A 20321-nucleotide genomic window follows, 5' to 3' on the forward strand; every position below is an offset into this window, starting at 1 on the left:
TCTCAAACTTTTAATTGCTTCTCCTGCAAAATGTATTCCAAATGACATCCATCATTCTTGCAGTGGACTCTTCAAATGAAACTGCGTATGAAGTGAATTTAATGATTACTTTTTGTTCACATCTGAAAGTCATCAGCACGTTCAATATGAACTTGTATTTTAAGGTTGCTCTTTGCCGAGTGTACAAATCCCGGTTCATTTTGAAAGATTAACTTATTTTCTAAAAAGAAGAAAAAATTCCTACTTTGAGCCGAATGTTAGATATTCTCATGGCAATTACGTAGACTCATCTAGCCAAAAATCTCGTTTTCATCGAATCCATCTACAGTAATAACTACATATATATTGCAACACCGTTAAATAACCTGTTTTCACAACACAATTACATTGATTTACGTTGACATGGTATCATATCAATAAATCAGAGATTTGATTTCTAGTAAGTTATTTTAGATTATTACATGATATTAATATTGTTGATGTTAGGGAAATAATAAGAATCAGAACTTCGTCTGTGAAAGCTTTACATGAATATAATTTCTATCTTTGTTATTGTGATGACTAGAGATAAAACAATTCCTTCGTAAACACGATACCAGCATGTTTGTGATTCGAGTATTGCACATGACGTCAGAGGGAAGGGGTTTAGAATGTTTTCTGTACCGTTTGGTTACAGCAACAGTGCTGAACTGCGTGCTACGTGTCCAGTATGGTAATAAGTAAGCTTAGTATTCCTGCTACCAAAAGACTCAAGTTGCGGGTAAATAGTCTATATAGTAGGTGGAACCCAGGTCATGCAACAGAGAAAGAGACAGACAAACATGTTCTTACTGCATGTTCGTAGAGTACATCCAACCTGAAATAAAAGTAGAGCAACTACTGACTTTATCATCTAATGGCGCAACAGTCCGAGGTTGGCCAGGGCCTACCTGCGTGACAAACATTTTTTCTGCATAAAGTATGGGTACAAAGTGATGACGGAGTTGGGGCTCACTTGGATTGTTCCTTCTTGTACTTTTCTAGAAATTCTCTAAAGTGTTTATTGTTCAATTTATTAAGCGGTATATTGGCATTGACCATTATGGTACTTAGATCCCTGCAAAACATGGATTTCTTATCGTACTCTTTCTCGGAGTTTGATGGTACTGCTTGTTTTGAGTTACGTTCAACCATATTCCTATGCTTTTTTTTATTGCAGTGTCTTTCAATGCACTGTTTTCTTGTAACTTTTATATCTACTTTGAACAACTTGCATGCAATTTAAATCATTATTGGCTCCAAACTCCTGAATTAAGTCCTCCAACCTTTCATACTTCGAACTTTTTGTCTTCGCCATTTTACCTCGTCACAAACACAAATGTTACGTTAAGTAAATAATACGACTTTTACATTTCACTGGCTTAAAGCGCTCACTATGACCGTGTTCCGGCTACACCACAAACTAGAGTGAGCGTGAGTAAGATGCGGTTCTATGTTGTATCAGACGGGACGTATCCCTGGGCTGTGACGTCAGGTACAGTATGAGAGTAGGCAACTGTATTCCAGGTTAGACGTAGCTGAAATATTAAGCTTAGTAATAACTGAGCTAGTCGATTTTTGTGTTATTGTCATTACTTTATATACCTATTAAGTCATTCTAATATCTGCAGGCTTTGGTTGAATTGTACACTCCATAGAGGACTAACAAGTGTAACAACTTTACATTGGTTATATTTAACTCCAAATGTTCCAAACAGGGAGTGTGCAACGTTTATATTCCACCGAACTATACTTTGTCTGTATGTCTGAAACCTGCTCTTGTTTACATCTGACCCCTGTACAGAGTTCAGACACACCCACACTGTACGGTTGAAGCGTAGGCAACCTCGTGATCATGGAAAGAATTTTTTAATCTCTACTGATGACTAACAATGAACAACAGATGCAGGTGTCGGCTACAACTCTAGTTCACATATGAACATTCGTTTCATGCTGCAGGGGTTGTCGGCGAGCATGAGATTCTTGCCGAACAAGCCGCACTTATAATTGCCGCTCTGCGGGGAACTATCGGACCACTTGGAGAAACCAGCAGTTTTGAGAGGTTCGTCTGAAATACAAAATGAAGTTTAAGTCTGTATTTATATTAATGGTGAGAAACTCGAATATAATTCAAGTTGTGATTGTTTACATTTACATTCACACTGCTCGAAGTATAAGATACTGCAGAGAAAGCTTTGTGACGTAAACTGTGATTTCGAGTGAAATACTCGTTTACAGTATCATTGTTATTGGGATGATACAAAACTTCGTAGCGTTTTGCGTTGTAACAAAACGTTTTATTTGAGATGAATAGAAAATATAAATTAATCAGTAGCTAACATATTCTCCTACATTATTATCTATGCCAAAGCTAGGGTAGTTTTTCATTCCATCTGATGATATGGATTAAAAGAAGTCGTTAAGCCAAGTTCGTAAAGCATCTTCGTTATCAAGGGAGTTTCCTTGAACATTGTTGGATAGAGAGCGGAAAAGATGGAAATCTGAGGGCGAAAGATCGGGAGAATATAGGAGTTAAGAAATCATCTCCAAACCAAGCTCCTGATAGCTGCTTTCATCAAGTTAGCGGAGTGCAAGCGTGCATTATGGTGTTGTAGCAGCACTTGATTACAGTCTTCCCGGTCGTTTTTTCTTAAATTGCGGCCTCGAGGCATCTGAAGTTTTGGAAATAAATGGCAACAGTTATGGTTGTATTCCTGGGAAGTAATTCATAGAACACGACGTCTTATTTATCCCACCAGACTCATAACAACATCTAACTTTTGTACAGAGTGATGTGTGTTGAAAGGACAGAACCATTTTCTTGCAGCGCTTTCTCCGATGGCATTCTCCCCGTACGCGGCCATCTTTGCTCCTTTCATTCTGGTGGATTAAGCTACAGAAATGTTGCAGCAGACTGGACGAACAGTTCCCTGGACATTGGATTGGTCGGCGTGGACCAGATTTAACACCCCTTGATTTTTTTCTTTTCGGGTTACATAAAGAGCTTGGTATATGGAAACAGAATTGAGGATCAGAAGAGAATATTTTATAGCATTTCCGGGATGACTAGCACAGGCTTCAATGATACGGTTCTTTAATAATGTTCCATATACTCAATTTTCTCTTCATATACCAAGCTGCTTATGTAACCCCAAAAGAAAAAAAACCAAGGGATGTTAAATCTGGAGACCTGGTTGGTCATTTTACTGGTCCACGCCGACCAATCCAATATCCAGGGAACTGTTCGTCCAGTCTGCTGCAACATTTCTGTGGCTTAACCCACCAGAATGAAGAATGATATAAATTCTTCTCTCTTTCGATAATTCCATCACGAAAATCAAGAAATTTGTTTTAGGAAAGCTTCAAATAATCATAACAATACATTGAAACTGTCACAGGTTAATCAAACAGTAAACCAAGAAAAGTTAATTACCAGAATTGCATAAAAATACCTTTTCCAAAACCTCCTTAGTACTGTACTAAGTTACAAAATATCTGTATATGCAGTAACTAATGTTTGTGTCATTATGACAGTTATCTTTAAATAACTTGAAGACGATTAGAGATATCTCAAAACGGATTGCACCATTGATTTTTTCAGAAACTTTCACATGATTCTGAGTACCTACATGACCCCCTTTCCATTTAAAATTTCAAAGTTCCATCCAAAATAACGGCTTTTGAGATAGCTGAGGGCTAGAATCGAATGTGTCACTGGTAGAGCATTTGGTCTTACAAGTACTGGCAACATCTATAGTAATCGAAACTCAAGCATTAGGAAGATATTTATATGGTTCCAGACTTTTGATTCATTCTGTATATAAATTATTCTCATAATAATATTGACAATATAAACGGTTTCCCGCAAAACCTAGTGGTCTTTATAATCATTAGAGGGGATTAAATTGTTAATTATATAATGCGGTTATATTTATACACTACTGGCGACACTGACTTTTATCTGCGCTATCTATCCATAGAAGCAATAACTAAAGAAGCCACACTGACACGAACAAATTATCGATTACTAGAAGTCAGGTATCTTTGAACGACAGAGAGAGTTCTGCATTTTCCGTATAATATCATAAATTTAAAATTTAACGTAAGAACGTTGTAACTTTTGTAAGTATGCCAATGTTGTTAGTTTCGTAGTAGATTATTTTTATAGGCAACAGTTGCTACAATTGCTACTCGAGCCACAACCCCTTCTTAGTGGCCAGTGTCCTTTACAATACTGTTCTAGTGTAAGATTGGTCACACATTGCAGTTAACGAATAGACAGTTTGACAGAGTCTTGAATACAACACCTGAGAATTATTTGAAGCCCGTTCAAAGTAAATATATGCCGTTAGTTCAATTTCTCAGCAACCAGTGCAATCCAAGCTTTTTTCACACTAGACCTTCTACACTTTCTTTTTCATATTAAATTTAGACTTAAAAGGGAACCGTCCCAGGTTGTTTAGCTTGAATTTAGTGAAAATTCATCTTTAAACTATTTTTAGTTCGTTAAGAAACGTGGTGACAATCGTTTGTTTCTCTTTTTCCTCGTTTACGAAATGTAATGACTTGAATATCGATGCTACTTATGTCGCTTCTTGCGCGTACTCATAGTTCAGTGACACCATATCACAGCTCCCGTAGTAATGCTCTAGTCTGTTTTCTTTTCTTCTTGACTCACATTAATACAGTACTCTTGCTAAAATACAACTTCAATTTGAATCTAAAATATGCATTAACTTTGTGAGACCCATCTTAAATATGATAGTGTGGATTCGGAAAGTGATCGGAATGGAGAGCCATTGAGCAGTACAAACATTTTATATAGGCTGGTTTTTTAAACTCTTCTGTAACACACACACACACACACACACACACACACACACATGCAACATTGTTGCAAGAACGTTGTCAAGCTTTCTCACATGTTTCTCCGTCACATATCCACAAATCTGCCACGCTTATATTAGCATGTCTTTGAGGATAGGTGAATGAAACTGTTGATACACAGCATAATGTAATGTCATTATGAAGCCCCTATCGTGGAATGTCTCTGATGTTTTCACAGATAATTTTATGTCTGAAATACTCTTCTAGCCTTCGAATTATAATTTCATATTGCTTAAAAACACATCCAAAGGTTGCAAAATTTTTGTAGTTTTTGAAGGGATAAATTGTGTTTTAATTGTCTTACCATGTGAAGTATTTATTTTCAAATTGATCATTGTTCTGTATTTTCTCCGCAACTCATATTGTAAAATTTTTAAGTGATCCTCTGCTTTGTATTCTGGATCACAGTGGTCAGCCGCAGATTTCTGCCAGATGTCCCAAATTGTGGCATTAGTAGTAGTTATTATTTCAAAAGTAAATATAATATCATCTATCTCACTACTCCAGGAATCCAAAATTGAGCCTTTCTTAACATTCGGGAGAAATACATCCCTTAACCATCTTCTCACGTGATTTTTTGTCAGTTTATCGGAACTACTTGCGTCGATCACGATATTAAATGGATTATCATTGTCTAAACGTTGTTTTATTTCAGGTAAAAATTTCCCTATCGGTTCTTGAAAGTTGTATGTACAGTCGTGTTTCTAGACTTCCAGCTGCATACCTATGGTTTTGGACGATATACGAATGAGTGAAAGATGTGCATTACTACTTTAGTAATGTGAGTTAAGAGAAAAAAAAATACTAGACGACTAGAGCATTAATGCGAGAACTGTGATACGATGTCGCGGAGCTATGAGGATCCGAGTGTGCGCAAGAAACGGCAAATGTAGCAACGATTTTCAAGTCATTATATTTCGTAAAAGAGGAAAAAGCGAAACGAACGACTATTACTACGTATCTTAACGAACGAAAATTAGCAACCCATTAAAGCCCAAATTATTTTTTATTAAAAAGAACGAAAAGAATGTGTCTATTCTATAAATTTAATCCATAAGATGCCAATAATATATTTTGTTTCTTCTGCCGTGCACCAAGTAGCTGAAAATCACTCGGTCTATAAATAGACCTCTGGGCACTTATGATATCTGCGTATTCATTTACAATAAAGTAAATATATTTTTTTTGCGTATGTAATATGTTATAACCAGAAACATTTACACCAATATAAATAAATTTATTTATGACAGTTTTAGTATTTAATGCAACAATACAATGTTGCAGCAATAATGAAACACATTTATTTTAGTAATGTCTGTCTTTACCGAGTGTGGTAAGGCTCAAAGCATCTTTGACAGAGAGTTTCATCACACTTCTTGCGGAATGTTACTGGTCTGCATTTACACCATTCCATCCGGCAGTGTTTCTGAGAGGGTCGATTTGTCATGAAACGACCTCTACTATCATACCTCATATCAAATTTCACTTCTCGAGGTGACGAAATAGGGCGGCCCGTTCTCTTACAGTTCAAAAACATTTTGAGATATTGACCAGCCAAGCATAGTCTGAATTCAAGTAGGTCCAGGGATTCTCGTCTAATGTATTTCTCTGTAAATAATCCAACCATTTTCTATAGCCATAGCCAGCATTCTGACAAAGAGATCCTAGTACCACTTTTTCCACGTATTGAAGTGGTATTTTTCCCTACTAACCAATCACGATGGTCCACTCCACCCATGTACTTACTCTAGTGCTTTATGACCTGTGGCCCACACCTGTGGAGTAAGGGTTACCGCGTCTGGTCGCGAAACTAGGTGGCCCGGGTTCGATTCCCGGTCGGGGCAAGTTACTTGGTTGAGGTTTTTTCCGGAGTTTCCCCTCAACCCAATATGAGCAAATGCTGGGTAATTTTCGATGCTGGACCCCGGACTCATTTCACTAGCATTGTCACCTTCATCTCATTCAGACGCTAAATAACCTGAGATGTTGATAAATAGTCATAAAATAACCTACTAAATAAAATATGACCTGTGGTTTCTGCACACTTATCTTCGATCTTACATTTCTCTTCCACCTGCTTGCAGAAACCACTACATCAAAATTTGATTCTACAGGTACACATCCCGAGCTTCACGAACAGAGTTTGACCATTAGTGTCAAATGTATAATCGTAGGACTCTCGCACTGAATTCTGCAGTAATTTCGTATTCTGAAGAATACAGGGGTCCATTCTGTTTTTTTCTCACAGCTTCTGTAGCCCGAAAACCAAGACCCTGAAGGTGGAGCAAAAGGTCTTTACTTCTAAAATAATTATCAAATTATGTGTTGTGAGCCCGAGGATGTACAATGCAATCGAGCATATTCAGCACAACTCTGCTTCCAAAGACTAAGTCGTGCCTATTACTGACGTCATTTCAGCTGTGTCCTTACCAGAGATTTTTTACACAGGGAATAGAAAACCTCAGTGTGATGTTAGCCACAGAAGAAATTAGTCAAATGTGATACCATCTGACATAATATTGCGAAAGAAAATTAAGCAATACATCGTACCATTACAATATTGAATTTTTTCCTCTTTACTGGTAGGCCCTATATGTTGGTGAGAATACGAGGCGTGGTTTTCTTTATTGGCCGAAAAAAAATTATTGCAAATTTTATAGGCCACTGTACTTAGGAGTGAAAAAGAATAAATCCACTGTTCAAAAATACATACACTGCAGACGTACACCATATCACATTTATTTCCAATTTAGGGTATAAAATAACACGTTCTGGGGATCGAATAGTAACGCAACTATCAGATGATAATCTACTTGCAATAGCACAGTATTACTGCCGACAGTCACTTGCTGATATCAACTCTTGTGGTTCTAAGTGCAATGACACACCTCTCTACTGTCATTTTCACGTGATATCCTAAGCGCCCAGAGGTCTATTTATAGACCGCAGCTGTTTCAGTGCATATTGCTCCAATCATTTTACATATGTGTGTGTTTTTCTTGTGTAATAGTAGTAACCTTGACACTACTAAATCACAAACCAATAATAATATCGAGATAATATAACACGGAAAAATAATGTTATTCTTTACACAGCGCAACATCATTTTATACCTAACTAATGTGAACTAGGATACCTTAATGAATTCTTATTTTTGAAGGAAGATAAAATGTTGCCATATTTAGTTAGTATCTTACATGATGATCATTAATAATGAATCAATGTGGCGCCAGTAAAAAAATCTAATGCAGTCGAGTATGCAAGGGTCTATAAATAGACCACAGGGCGTTAATGGGTTAAATATGCATTTTTGTTAGATTCAGGCTACACGACCTGGAACGGTTCCCTTGCTAGTGTTCATCAGAAATCTCAACGTTAACTGTATGCCATTCATTTTTTACTTCTCACATCATAGACCCATCTTAGCTAATGTGAAACATGTCAATGATAAATAAAATCTTGTGAAAACATACATTGTATTCTTATTATATCTCAGCGAACCCCACAGACATATTCTATATGCAAACATTGCGGCTGAGTCCATGTACTCAGCCGGTGAATTCTTTTTAAGAAATTTACTTTATAAGACCTACTTCGGTAAAATTATGAAAACTATTAATCATGGTTTTGGAGTAAACATCACCACGATGTCTCCTACGGGACTCATATTACTTACTGAATATGGTGACGTACTCCCCGTCCTTGTACTGGTCGTGGAAGCCACTGAAGGCCCAGTTTTCACTGGCATTCTTCCAAAGCGGTGCCATCGCATTGGCTTCGAACTCAGAGTTGACAACGAGGAGATGAGCACCTTCCTGTGTGCAGATATTTAATGCCTCGTGCCAAGTGGTAGGCTCCGTGTGCATCTTGTAATATCCCAGACCAGACAGCAGTTCGTACCCAGCTGAGGGGGGACCTTTCGGCACTAGGGCACCTTTTGGCAATGAGGCTTTACCCTCAAACGAAGCAGGTCCTAAGGAAAGTGAAGAGTCTGAATTACATTTGGAATGGGAACAGAATTGTTCATAGAAATGCTTTCACATACAACGTTATCAGATTATTTAATGATAACATGCTTTTATCTGCAAAATATGGGTGTCGGAATATCACGAATGGAAGTTTAAGAAGATGAATATTATGATAATGATGGTTAAGTACGTGATTGAGAAGAATATCTGAGTTACAGGTTTCTTTCCTTATCCCACATATGTGGATCTTCTGAATACCAGAAAACTACTCATAAAATGAACGCAAGTAAATTTACTACTTGAATAATTGCCTTTCAAAATGGCTGCTATGAGGATGGACTCGGAATCTTCGCACTTCCTAGTCGTGTGATCGACGTCAACAGCCCAGGGTCCCGCTTCTTTTAGTCCTCCTTCATGCCCCAGCTCAACCTGATGTAACATATTAATATTTTGTTTAATTAATTATTAAACTGTAAGTTAGTTTTCTCATTTGTTCATCATTTATTCCATCGATTTCTTCTCCTCCACTCCTATGTTCCGTTTTTTAAGTACACGTTGTCACTTTTTTGATTTTATGAGTTCCGCTATCAATATTATTATTGATATAATTATTGTTATTATTATTATTATTTTAATTTCTTATATGACAATATTTATAGGTTTCATTTATCTTCTAGAATTCCATTGTGTGATATGCTTTAACAAAATTTTGTTCAGTAGTGTATTTTCCTTCTCAATCTACTAAATTATACGCTGCTATTTATCACATATTTTGCCAGGAGAAGCATTTGCACAAAATATATGGGTGGTATGGAGGTCATATTTAAAAAGTTGAGAGTGAAAAAAATTAATGTAACTATGCAATGGGAAGAGAAAGGGACTTGTCACCCTTATCTCCTTTCCTAATTGTCTCATAAGTGGTGTCTTCTTGATAACACTTGTGAGGTTCAGACCTATCTTTGGACTGTTGACTAAACAACAACATTCCATAAGCAGCCGTGGCGAAAATGTGACTCGCGAGAACATTGTGGCTCGCAGTGATAGCTATGCATTTATCTTGCTTCTTATCTCCCACAACCCCCACCCTCTCACTCACTGGAATCAAACTCCGTTCCATTTATATTTGTCTTTGATCTGCGAGTGGCGTATCGTCGCAATGTCTCTCTCGAAACCATGTACCTCTACAAAATCGAAAGTTTCAAGTAGGATGGGAAGACACATTTTGTTTTGCTGCCAATATGATGAGAATATTCTCAAATGTATGATTTGTTCACAAGTATTACGAGGAAAACGGTTGTATAACATAAAACGGCATTATACTATATGTTACTGATGAAACCTTAAAAGTTAAGTGTTACTACTATTATTATTGTTATTATTATTATTATTATTATTATTATTATTACTACTACTACTACTACTACTACTACTACTACTACTACTACTACTACTACTACTACTACTACTACTACTATTATCATCTCTGTACGTCGATCCTTTTTCAGCAGATGTATGAATAATGCGGTTAGATCTTCAATTTAAACTCACACACTTACAATGTGATGTTAAATGAAAGCTAGATGTAAGGACTTGACAAATATTGAATTTTTCAAATCTTTGCCAAGAAAATAAATATCAAAAGCTTCGTTCTTTCGCTTACTCATTTGAAGCCATGTTCGCTACAACTTACGTTTGTGAAAAATTATTTTAAACAATGAAAATAGTAAAAACCAAGTTTAAATTACGACTGACAGACAAATACCTTCTTGAATAATTTCGAGGAAAAATTGTTCCGGGGCCAGGTAATACCTTCTTGATCAACTACGACTGGCAGTGACATAATTCCTGATTTTGAAAATCTGTCGCAGAGACATTCTGAAGACAGTTAATTTTAGGTTGTGATAATGTGTCCTATGTTTTATTATTCATTTCTTTCTTCGTTATACGTACTAACATTAGTGTGTAACCTTTAATAAGTCAGACAGTTGCTTCACTTCTACTTCGGGAGTCCTCCTTCCTCCATAGGTGCTAGGCCTATGCACGTTGCAGGTTACACAGAAGCTCTGCGCACGATCACATTTTCGCCACGGCTGCCATAAAGCAATGAACAATACGTTAATATAAATTGAAATAACATAAGGTACACCGGGGTAAGTGGAACACAACACAATTTGTGAGAGTCAATCAACTAAGGCAAGGGTGTCATCTGTTGAATTTTATTTGAAGAAACGGACCGCTGTGAGCGCTGGTTTCACGCACATGCATAGCAGGAGGTTAGTTTCTGAAAGTCTTGTTATGAGTGTGCAGCAGCCTATTGACGTCTGCTCTATTTTTGACTCTACAAACCCGAATTTAATTATTATTTTTTGGGTAAGATTTTTCCTTTTGATTAGTTAATAAGCATTGATAATGTTTTTGTGTTTTTTTGATAATAAAGTGGAAACATGAACTGGGTTCACTTTGCCTTGTTGGGGTAAGTGGAACCCATACACGAAATAACGAAAACAAAACAAGGAAGATTGTGACAATGGAAGAGGACAGCAGTGATGAAGATGACGTTGAAAAGATAAAAAGTGGTTCAGATGCAGCTGATATTGATTTTCAAGACGAAATTGAAGAGGTGGAGGAAGAATCAAACTTCACGGAGTTGTAACCAAAAATGTTGCAGATGCTTCAGTAGGTGATTGGGTTGTTGTCAAGTTTACAATGGACAAAATCGTAAAGATGTTTGTTGGTCAATTGACAGAAGTTGGCGCTTGCACGGAAGCTAAATTTGCTAGAAGGATAGCATCGACCTCCTCTCTTCGTTGGCCCAACATAGACGACAAAAATATCATTCTAGAGATGAAATTATCAACGTTCTATCACCTCCTGTTTTTGAAAAACGTGACGAATTCACTTTCTCTACTTCATTTATTTCGTACAACATTGGCTGAATGATGATTAGAGTTACCCTAGTCAGTCTTGTAAGTTATACGAATCTGGGGCAAGTGGAACCCATGTACAACTAAAAGAAAGAATCGATTTTGAGAAGAGATCATTCCAGCCATTTTTCTCAAAATTATAGTCTTCATTCAGCAAACCTGAATGGATCATTACACAAAACTTCGGGGGAAATTTGTTTGAAAATTATAGGATTAATGATAAGTTAAATGTGCACTAATGAATTGAGGGGTTCCACTTAACCCAGCGTACCTTATATTGGATGGAAGATGTTCAATGACAGTCCCTTTAAGGGACAAATCCTGAGCATATTATGAATGGAAAAGTCCTCCACTATTTTGTTGCTTTGCAGTTAAATTTGTCAGAAATAATTATTTTAATTATAGATTTTAGTCCTATTTAGTTTAAAACACATTTAGAAATACACATTCTATAAACGTCTTTACATTAGAAATCTCGGTTCCAACAAATAATTTTGCATAAATTTTTACATGTTTACTGTTTATGAGTAGGTTTTAAATACTTAAATTTATTAATAAATCACCTTTAGCAATATATATTGTGGCAACGCTGTTATCAGACGTGTGCTTCAATCTTGAGCCCGGTCCACATGCAAGATTTTGTACAACGTTTTTCCTGTTCAAGACGCTGCAAATAAGACGTTACGTGTGGAGAACTATGCAGGTTTTTGAACTGAACAAGACTGTACACGGAGACGAAAAACTTAAGCCGTGAACAATGTGAGCATAGTTTTCTGCGACTTGCAGAGTCTTGTTGATGCATGTGGTCAGTTCTCTCAATCTCTGCTACAGATTTTGTTCTGTTTTCCTTTTATGTAGATGCTGGTGTAATGTTAGCTCAGCCAATAAAATACTTTTTTATTGTCAATTAGTTATTGTACGATTATTACTTATACCATTATTGAATACGAATGTATATTCGGATGGATTTTCGTCAGTGCACACATGAACTCTCGAAGGAGTTCATTCAACTACACAAGAACTTCCCTTGTTTGTGGTTAATAAATTCCAAGGAATACATTGACCGGGACAAGAGCAATCATGCCTAAGAGGCTTTCATGAAAATTACAAAGTGGTTGACAGAGCGCCGGACAGAGAAACTAGCACTAAAAATATTTTCTCCGAGGTCTGTTTACCGAAAATAGTTGGCTAAAGTGAACAAATCAATTCCTTCTGAGACTGGAGACGACACATTACAAGCTATAGCTATGTACTTTCACTAATTTGATTTTTAGTTATAAGGACACTCCTAGAGATTTTACTAGTACCATGGATTATGAGTCTTCTATATTTTCTGATGAAACTGGACAAGAAGTAAGACAAAATTTATCGATTAGCTTTTCAACTTCTTTACACGGTAAACAGGGGCGGTTATTCAGGTGAAGTAGGTGAAGTGCCACTTCACCGATTTACGTGTAAAAACACAATTTTATATCGTATTAATAATTAATTTTAGTTATTATCAGTTCCGTATTTGTAAAATAAAAAAGTTTTATTTTCAATCGTTATTAACAGTATTTAGTTATATAAATAGTACCTGTAACCGTCCGCTGAATAGAATAATGTCAACGAGCGCCGAGCGGTGTCTATTGGAACCTGCAATACTGGGCTCCCATTCTCATACAGCACTTGGTTTCCATGGTAACGTGACGTCACGCACTAATGAAAGATTGTATGAGTGAAGTGCGTTTCTGAGTCTTTCAGTTACGGAGGACTGTCAGACTTGTAGGTGGAGTAACCAGTTTGCAGATCTAACGGTACTAATAATAGAGAAGGGTTGAAGCTGGTCTCCAAAGCCGGGGGTTATTGTTGAAGGGCTGTGAAATTTTACAGTATGTACTACCTGACTCGAGAAAAGTATCCTCATTCCTTGTGTCTAAGCAGCCACCCCTGCAACGGTAAATTAGCAGGCTATATGTTATTTTATCAGGAATGCACGTCACATACATTCGTAAAGTTTAAAAGTTGCTTTCCACCGCGTGTATTATTCCTTCCCATGAGTTTTCCAGTTTTATTCCAGCTCTTGTACTTGAAAGTTTAACGCGCGCGTAAATGTAGGCCGATAATTGTAGTTTAGTACTTATTAACTTATTATTTAATGTATTTAGAGTAGCGGTATATTAGAGATAAGTGTATATAGTGTATTAATCCTACATCGTAGTGTATATTGTATGTTTAATCACTATAGTGCTATTATGCAAATACTTAGGTACCAGTACAAAGAAAATATTAATAAATGAGTGCGAAATATGTATCCCGAAAATGGTACGGTTTGTAAAGTATTAGAAATGCTTTGTAGACTTAAATATGAGGAAGAAAAAGATGCTTAAAATTCTGGATGTCCTACTGTTCCATTTGTTCTTTGTTTTAAAAAGTGCTAGAGAAGTTGTATAAAATAACGTAAAAAAATTATTCCGATGAAAGAAGCTTTTCTGTTTGAAAAGATTGAAAATTTGACTCCGAGTGCTACATCACAGGAGAGACTTTCATCATTAGCCCTAGCTTTGCATAGAGATATACTGTTTACCCTCAGTTAAACTGAGACATTTTATGAAGACATCATCGACAGGTTTCCTGCTTTAAATGATAGGAGGATTGACTTTGGATGCAAGAAATTGGGTGAGTCTTGAAATAAATTAATTTTTCTGTTTGCATGTGTTCTAGAACTAGTAAAATTGTGGATAGTTTTACGAATATAGTAGGCCTACTCATTATATTAGCAAAACTGTTCATGCATTTGTGTATGTGAACAGCACTTCACCTATTTTCTTTACGACGAGCCGCTACTGACGGTAAATTTTTAAAGTTAAAATTAACACAGTAAAGAAGTTGATAAGTTAATCAGTCATATATAAGCGTTAAAAGTATATATAGGACAACGAAGAAGATAAAATTTACATCACGTACACTTGAGACGTTTAATTTGTTTTATTCTGGCGATATAGATTACAGGCATTTCCCAGAGTAGCTCTTCCGCTGAGTGGAAAAAAGGTCCTGAAAATGGTGCTGTGTGGACAACAGTGAAGTGCAATTTCTTTTTTTAAGTTTTGTTTGTGCAAGCAAAAAGTAATACAAAACCTTGCATGTGGTCCGAGCTTAACGCCTGACTACCGCGGGAAGCAAGAACAGTCACCTCGTGAAAAATGGCTGATGTTGACATTGAATGTATAACGCCCTCACTGTTAAGGAGAAGGCGGTGATTCCATGCGTCAGCAAGTCCTGCTGTGTTTACTACATTGTTGCAATTTTTTGTAGAAACAAAGTCAACTTCTCACTAAATGAAAAGAAATAAAGCAAACTGGCAAAGAAAAGTGCTATTCGTTTTGGTCTTAGGGATTTACTCGGTCAAATAAGTTACATTGAACAACTTGCATTCTGTATTAGGAAAGAATTACATGAAACCAAAGAGATTGGCGTACTTTTAAGCCGACAACCAAGCGTTCAAAATACCTGCCGGTATTTGTAATCTAGTCGTTGAAATAAGCTAAGAACAACATAGTCTTAAAGGGTGCTATGCATAGACATTTCGCTAGCCCGCGCTACGAGCGTGCTAATCTAGCCCCGGCTATCGACTGATTACTTGTACAGGATTCATATCATATCATATCATATCATATCATATCATATCATATCATATCATATCATATCATATCATATCATATCATATCATATCATATCGCTAACACTGGTTTATGAATACGAAAAATGTTAGTTCGCTGATCATCCACCGGAAACCCGCGCTAAGAATGTCTATGAATATGGCCCCTAGACTTCAATACACGGAAATAGTAGTAAATATTGTAGCCCCAACAAAATCTTTTATTTTTATAGTAATATAAGAACGGTGTTGCTGATTTGTTTTTAGATGATTTACTGATGGTTACTGAGGAAATAATTATGAACTTGAACTCTTTGAATTGCAGACAAATAGTTAGTTGCAGGTCTTACCTCAGCGATCCAGTTGCCAGTTTGGTTACGTCGACTGACGATGGAGAACTTGAAGGCTGAGGTATGCCGAGAGACACACTGGAGCCCTGATAATTCCCCGATGCACACCAGCACACAGCACACTACAACACATTTCAACATCGTATAAAGGAGGAGATGCAGCTGGATGATTGATCTGCTGAAGATACGGGACTTTATATAGCAACAAAATGTTGATTAAAGAGTGGATTATCCAGATTATGGAAGATTAGGCTAAAAATACAACACTGGACACTTGTTCGTATTTATGGGAAGTACAGGATGTTCATGCAAAGAGTTAGTTTTGTGCTTCATTTAATGTGATTTTGTAATAACCCAATACATTTGCAGATAATAAATTAGGAAATAAGTGAGCGGTTCGCGGATTAGAGAATTAAAAATGTATGAAAGACTGAAGAAAGAGAAGATTTCGGATTTAAGAAAATGAGTGCGAGCATGAAATAATAAATGGATGGAGATAAGTGAATTAATGGACGGAAGGAAACATGAACTGATGAATATGTACGTAATAAGTAAAAAATGAAACAATAAATATCATCCAAACAAGTGTAACGCTCAAGGCCTGTTACGGTCTCAAAGATCTCTTCTCCTGGGGACAGTATTCAAACATGGCTTTTGGAAATCTATTACGATTCATTCGTTGGATATGGTTTTTCCACTGCAGCTGGTACTTATTTATAAACTGTGACAATGGTTGTAATTGGAGTTCTTGCATTATATCCTCAATTATTTTGCGATCCAAGCGAATATATCCAAGTGTTGCTCTAATAAAATTCATTTCACAGGCCGTTATTCTGCTGATGTTAGTACCTACTTCTCATTGTCCATGCTTCATGTACATAACATAGTAAGAAGTAGCTAATTGTAAGTTTTTATACAGACGTATTCTTGTGTGAATAAATAATACTAAATAAATGAATGGATAATGGAATAAATGAATATAGGAATACATAAACAAAGGAATAAAGAAATAAAATAATGATGAAATCAGGAGTAATGAAATAAAAAATAAAAGAAAATGAAAAATGAAGAAACAAATGAATGAATCAATAAAAATAAATGTATACAAGTAAGTGAATAATAAGTATGATTATGCATAGATCGACGTACAAATATAATACGAAAAAAATAACTGATATCTGAGGATATACTTATGATTTCGTGTAACTTCTATAGGCTCACAGGATTAGGGTAATATAATTAGGATAAATAATGCAATTTGGGATAAGATTTAAGTGTGTGTAATAATAATCAGGTTGGAATAAGCTATGAATAACAGTAAATTCCTCTAATAGTAATAATAATAATAATAATAATAATAATAATAATAATAATAATAGTAATAATAATAATAATGCATTAGTACATAATGCACTTTTAAGAGGACAAATAAAGAACTCTTTCTGATTCACAGACTCAACACTTAGCCTAACAGCTATAATGTAACTTATGTAAACATATAATAATATCCTGTAAATGTTATTTTTATTTATTCATCAGTGTGTGAGCAATTCTAAGCTTTTATTTACGGTATGTAATTAATTACGTATGTATTGTGCACATGTCTGTTTTGCTTGCATTTCAAAAACACAACCGAATAACTTGATTTTTTAAAAATATATTACAACCCCATCTCCATGGATTATAATGAACTCTTCCAAGTAGGTTATGCATAGGCTATATGAGACACACATTGTGTTTAGGAATGGAGTAGTTTACATTGTCGAGTATATCGAATATAACGTGAGAATTTCTATGACAACTGAAATGGGATGATGTCAGTGTAATTTCCGTTTCACAAAATCCTCTCATTTCTTACATTGAATGTAGGCCGTATATAGATCCCACACGTCAAAAATCTAAAGAGGCCTATATTTATATATATATATATATATATATATATATTATGAACAGTTATAGAAAATATAGAGATGAAGTTCTCTTGAAAACACTTCTGATAAAAGAGGCTTTAAAATTCAAATACTTGTTACAATTTGCATTTTGAATAAGTTATGATTGTGGAAAGCAAAAGACTATAACTTGTAATTCACACGATATCATTTTACAATAATATAATGTGGCAGTATAATGTGAACTAAAATATCAGAAAGTCCTTATCGTGGTCCTTGTCTTTGTCCTTGTCGTGGTCTCTATTGTTGTACTTGTGGTCCATGTCGTGATCTTTATCCTGGTTCTTGTTTTTCTCCTTGTGCTCCTTATAGTGGTCCTTGTTGCCTTTTTCATAGTCCTGCATTTTCATTTCAAAATAATATTGTAAGCCTATTTCCCCTTTGACAAGTGACTTTTATGTCACACGGTACCTACCAAACTTTCATAAACTATAATAGATCATGGACGAAAATACGTAAGTATGGCCATATGTCTTCCTGCTTGGCTGCGTGTGTATCTGTGAATCGTATTATAGAACTTAAACTTTCTACCACCAAGAATCGTCCCATTCTTTATTTTGTTGTGCAGATGTATAGCCTTAGATACAAAGATGTATATTTTGCACTTAATTTACCCCTTGAATACAGCTTGGTTATAGACTATGTAACACTTGATATGATGAACAGACAGAAAAGCAACAAATAAACGAAACAAACGTAAAAAAGAGCGGAGTCTTGCATAAGAACTTGGTTGACATTTAAACCATATTCATAAACATTTTTAGAGCGGCCTTCCGGTGGATGATCAGTGTTTTTCGTATTCATAAACCAGTGTTAGCGATAGGATATGATTTGAATTCTGCACAAGTAACCAGTGGATAGCCGGGGCTAGCTTAGTACGCTCGTAGCGCGTGCTGCGAAATGACTATGAATAGCACTCTAGAAGTCTTCAGAAGAGGACTAACGTATGGCAGCCGGCCAATTTTTTTTTGTTTATGATGATATTTACATACATGCATACATACATAATACATACATACATACATACATACATGCATACATACAATGTGATAAGCAGGGAACGGATTTATATGGACTAAAAATATATGAAATATGTAAATATATATGTAGTTATTTTTACCAAAATATGGAATTAAATATGGATTTTTACCAAAATATGGAATTAAATATGGACTTAAAATTATAAAAAAATGACTATGTACGTTAAATATTGGTACATTTTAATCAAACTAAACAAAAAATATAATGGACGTACCTTATCTTCCAATGTAGTTTCAACAAAACACAATTTTTATTGTCTGTTACCATAACAATAGGTTACAAACATTTCTTTCAAGTGCTGAAAAGTGAATCTTCTTCTATTGTCTCTGAGGATAGATTTATACTGACTAAAAGAGCGTTCGACGTCACAAGAAGTAACTGGTACATAATTCAATTTCACAATGTCTGCTGGGGATAAGTCCAAGTTAATCTTCACTGTTGATTCACCACTCATCACAGCAACAACCTTTTGTAGTTCTTCATATCCAGGGTTTTTTGAAAGTACAGTGTCCACCTTAGCTCTTACTGCATCTGCAACTTTACCTCTACCACGATTCAGTTGTTCCACAGTACTATTTATAATTTCAAAACTTTCAGATAGTGAAAGGTGTCTATTTTGGAGACTTTTGAGCGTTTTTATGATGCATGAAAATGTATGCTGAATGTGAGCTAAGTCATTCTTCACACTTATGTCACAGGTAACTGTTTTCGCAGTATCAATTGAGACTGCATCTTCAGAGTCCAATGCAAGGAGAACATTGTTAATAGAGTCTATATGTTCGGCATAATATTCAACTGCTTCTAGCCATGTACCCCATCTAGTTAAAATTGGCTTTGGTGGCAATGGAATTTCAGGGTACATTTCTTTCAACACGTTAACTCTACTGGGAGCTTTGAGAAATACTTTTTTCACTGATGAAATCAACAAATCTACTTTAGGGAAATTGTCTCTGACCACTTCTGCCACACGATGAAATGCATGCGCCACACAAGTAAAATGAGTCAATTTAGGATATACAATAGATAATGCTTGTCCAGCTTTGACCATATAAGGGGCAGCATCGCTAATAAAGAATAACACATTATCGTACATAATACCCTTTGGCCACAGGATACCCATAGCTTCGTTGAACATTTTTAACTATAGTTTTGTTATTGCACTTTTCTAGAACATCACAATGTAAAAGAATTCGTTCAGAATATTGTTCACTTAACAAACCGATAACTACATTACCAACAAGTCTACCTTCTTTGTCGGGAGTCTCATCAATGGAAACCCAAATTGAACTATCTTTAATTTCATCTCTTATCTTCTGTATTGTCTCATCGTAGATGGATGGAGCATACGTCTTCCTAAGTGTTGACTCATCCGGGATTGTATGTTGAGTATATTTTTCAAGGAATTCCCTGAAGACCTTATTCTTTAGTTTGTAGAGAGGAATATCAGCAGAGATGAGAGAACGGCACAGGTCGATGTTAAACTCAGATCTTACATTCGATGTTGTTGGTTGTGTTAAAAACAATTGTCTCTGCTTGGAATTTAGTTG

General features: G+C 35.8%; 1 protein-coding gene across 1 annotated transcript; it reads right to left on the minus strand.

Annotated features, from left to right (window-relative positions):
* Nucleotides 1–1286: 1286 nt before the first annotated feature.
* Nucleotides 1287–15938, minus strand: LOC138713511 (hemolymph lipopolysaccharide-binding protein-like). Its single transcript, XM_069845677.1, has 4 exons — nucleotides 15785–15938; nucleotides 9185–9302; nucleotides 8582–8878; nucleotides 1287–2086 (listed from the first exon to the last, which is right to left on the minus strand). The coding sequence occupies exons 1-4, from the start codon at nucleotides 15923–15925 to the stop codon at nucleotides 1935–1937; spliced, it is 708 nt and encodes a 235-aa protein (XP_069701778.1). The 5' UTR covers nucleotides 15926–15938; the 3' UTR covers nucleotides 1287–1934.
* Between the last annotated feature and the right edge of the window lie 4383 nt (nucleotides 15939–20321).

This window comes from Periplaneta americana, chromosome 14 (genome assembly GCF_040183065.1).
Source record: "Periplaneta americana isolate PAMFEO1 chromosome 14, P.americana_PAMFEO1_priV1, whole genome shotgun sequence".
In the NCBI taxonomy this organism is placed as follows: Eukaryota; Metazoa; Arthropoda; class Insecta; order Blattodea; family Blattidae; genus Periplaneta; species Periplaneta americana.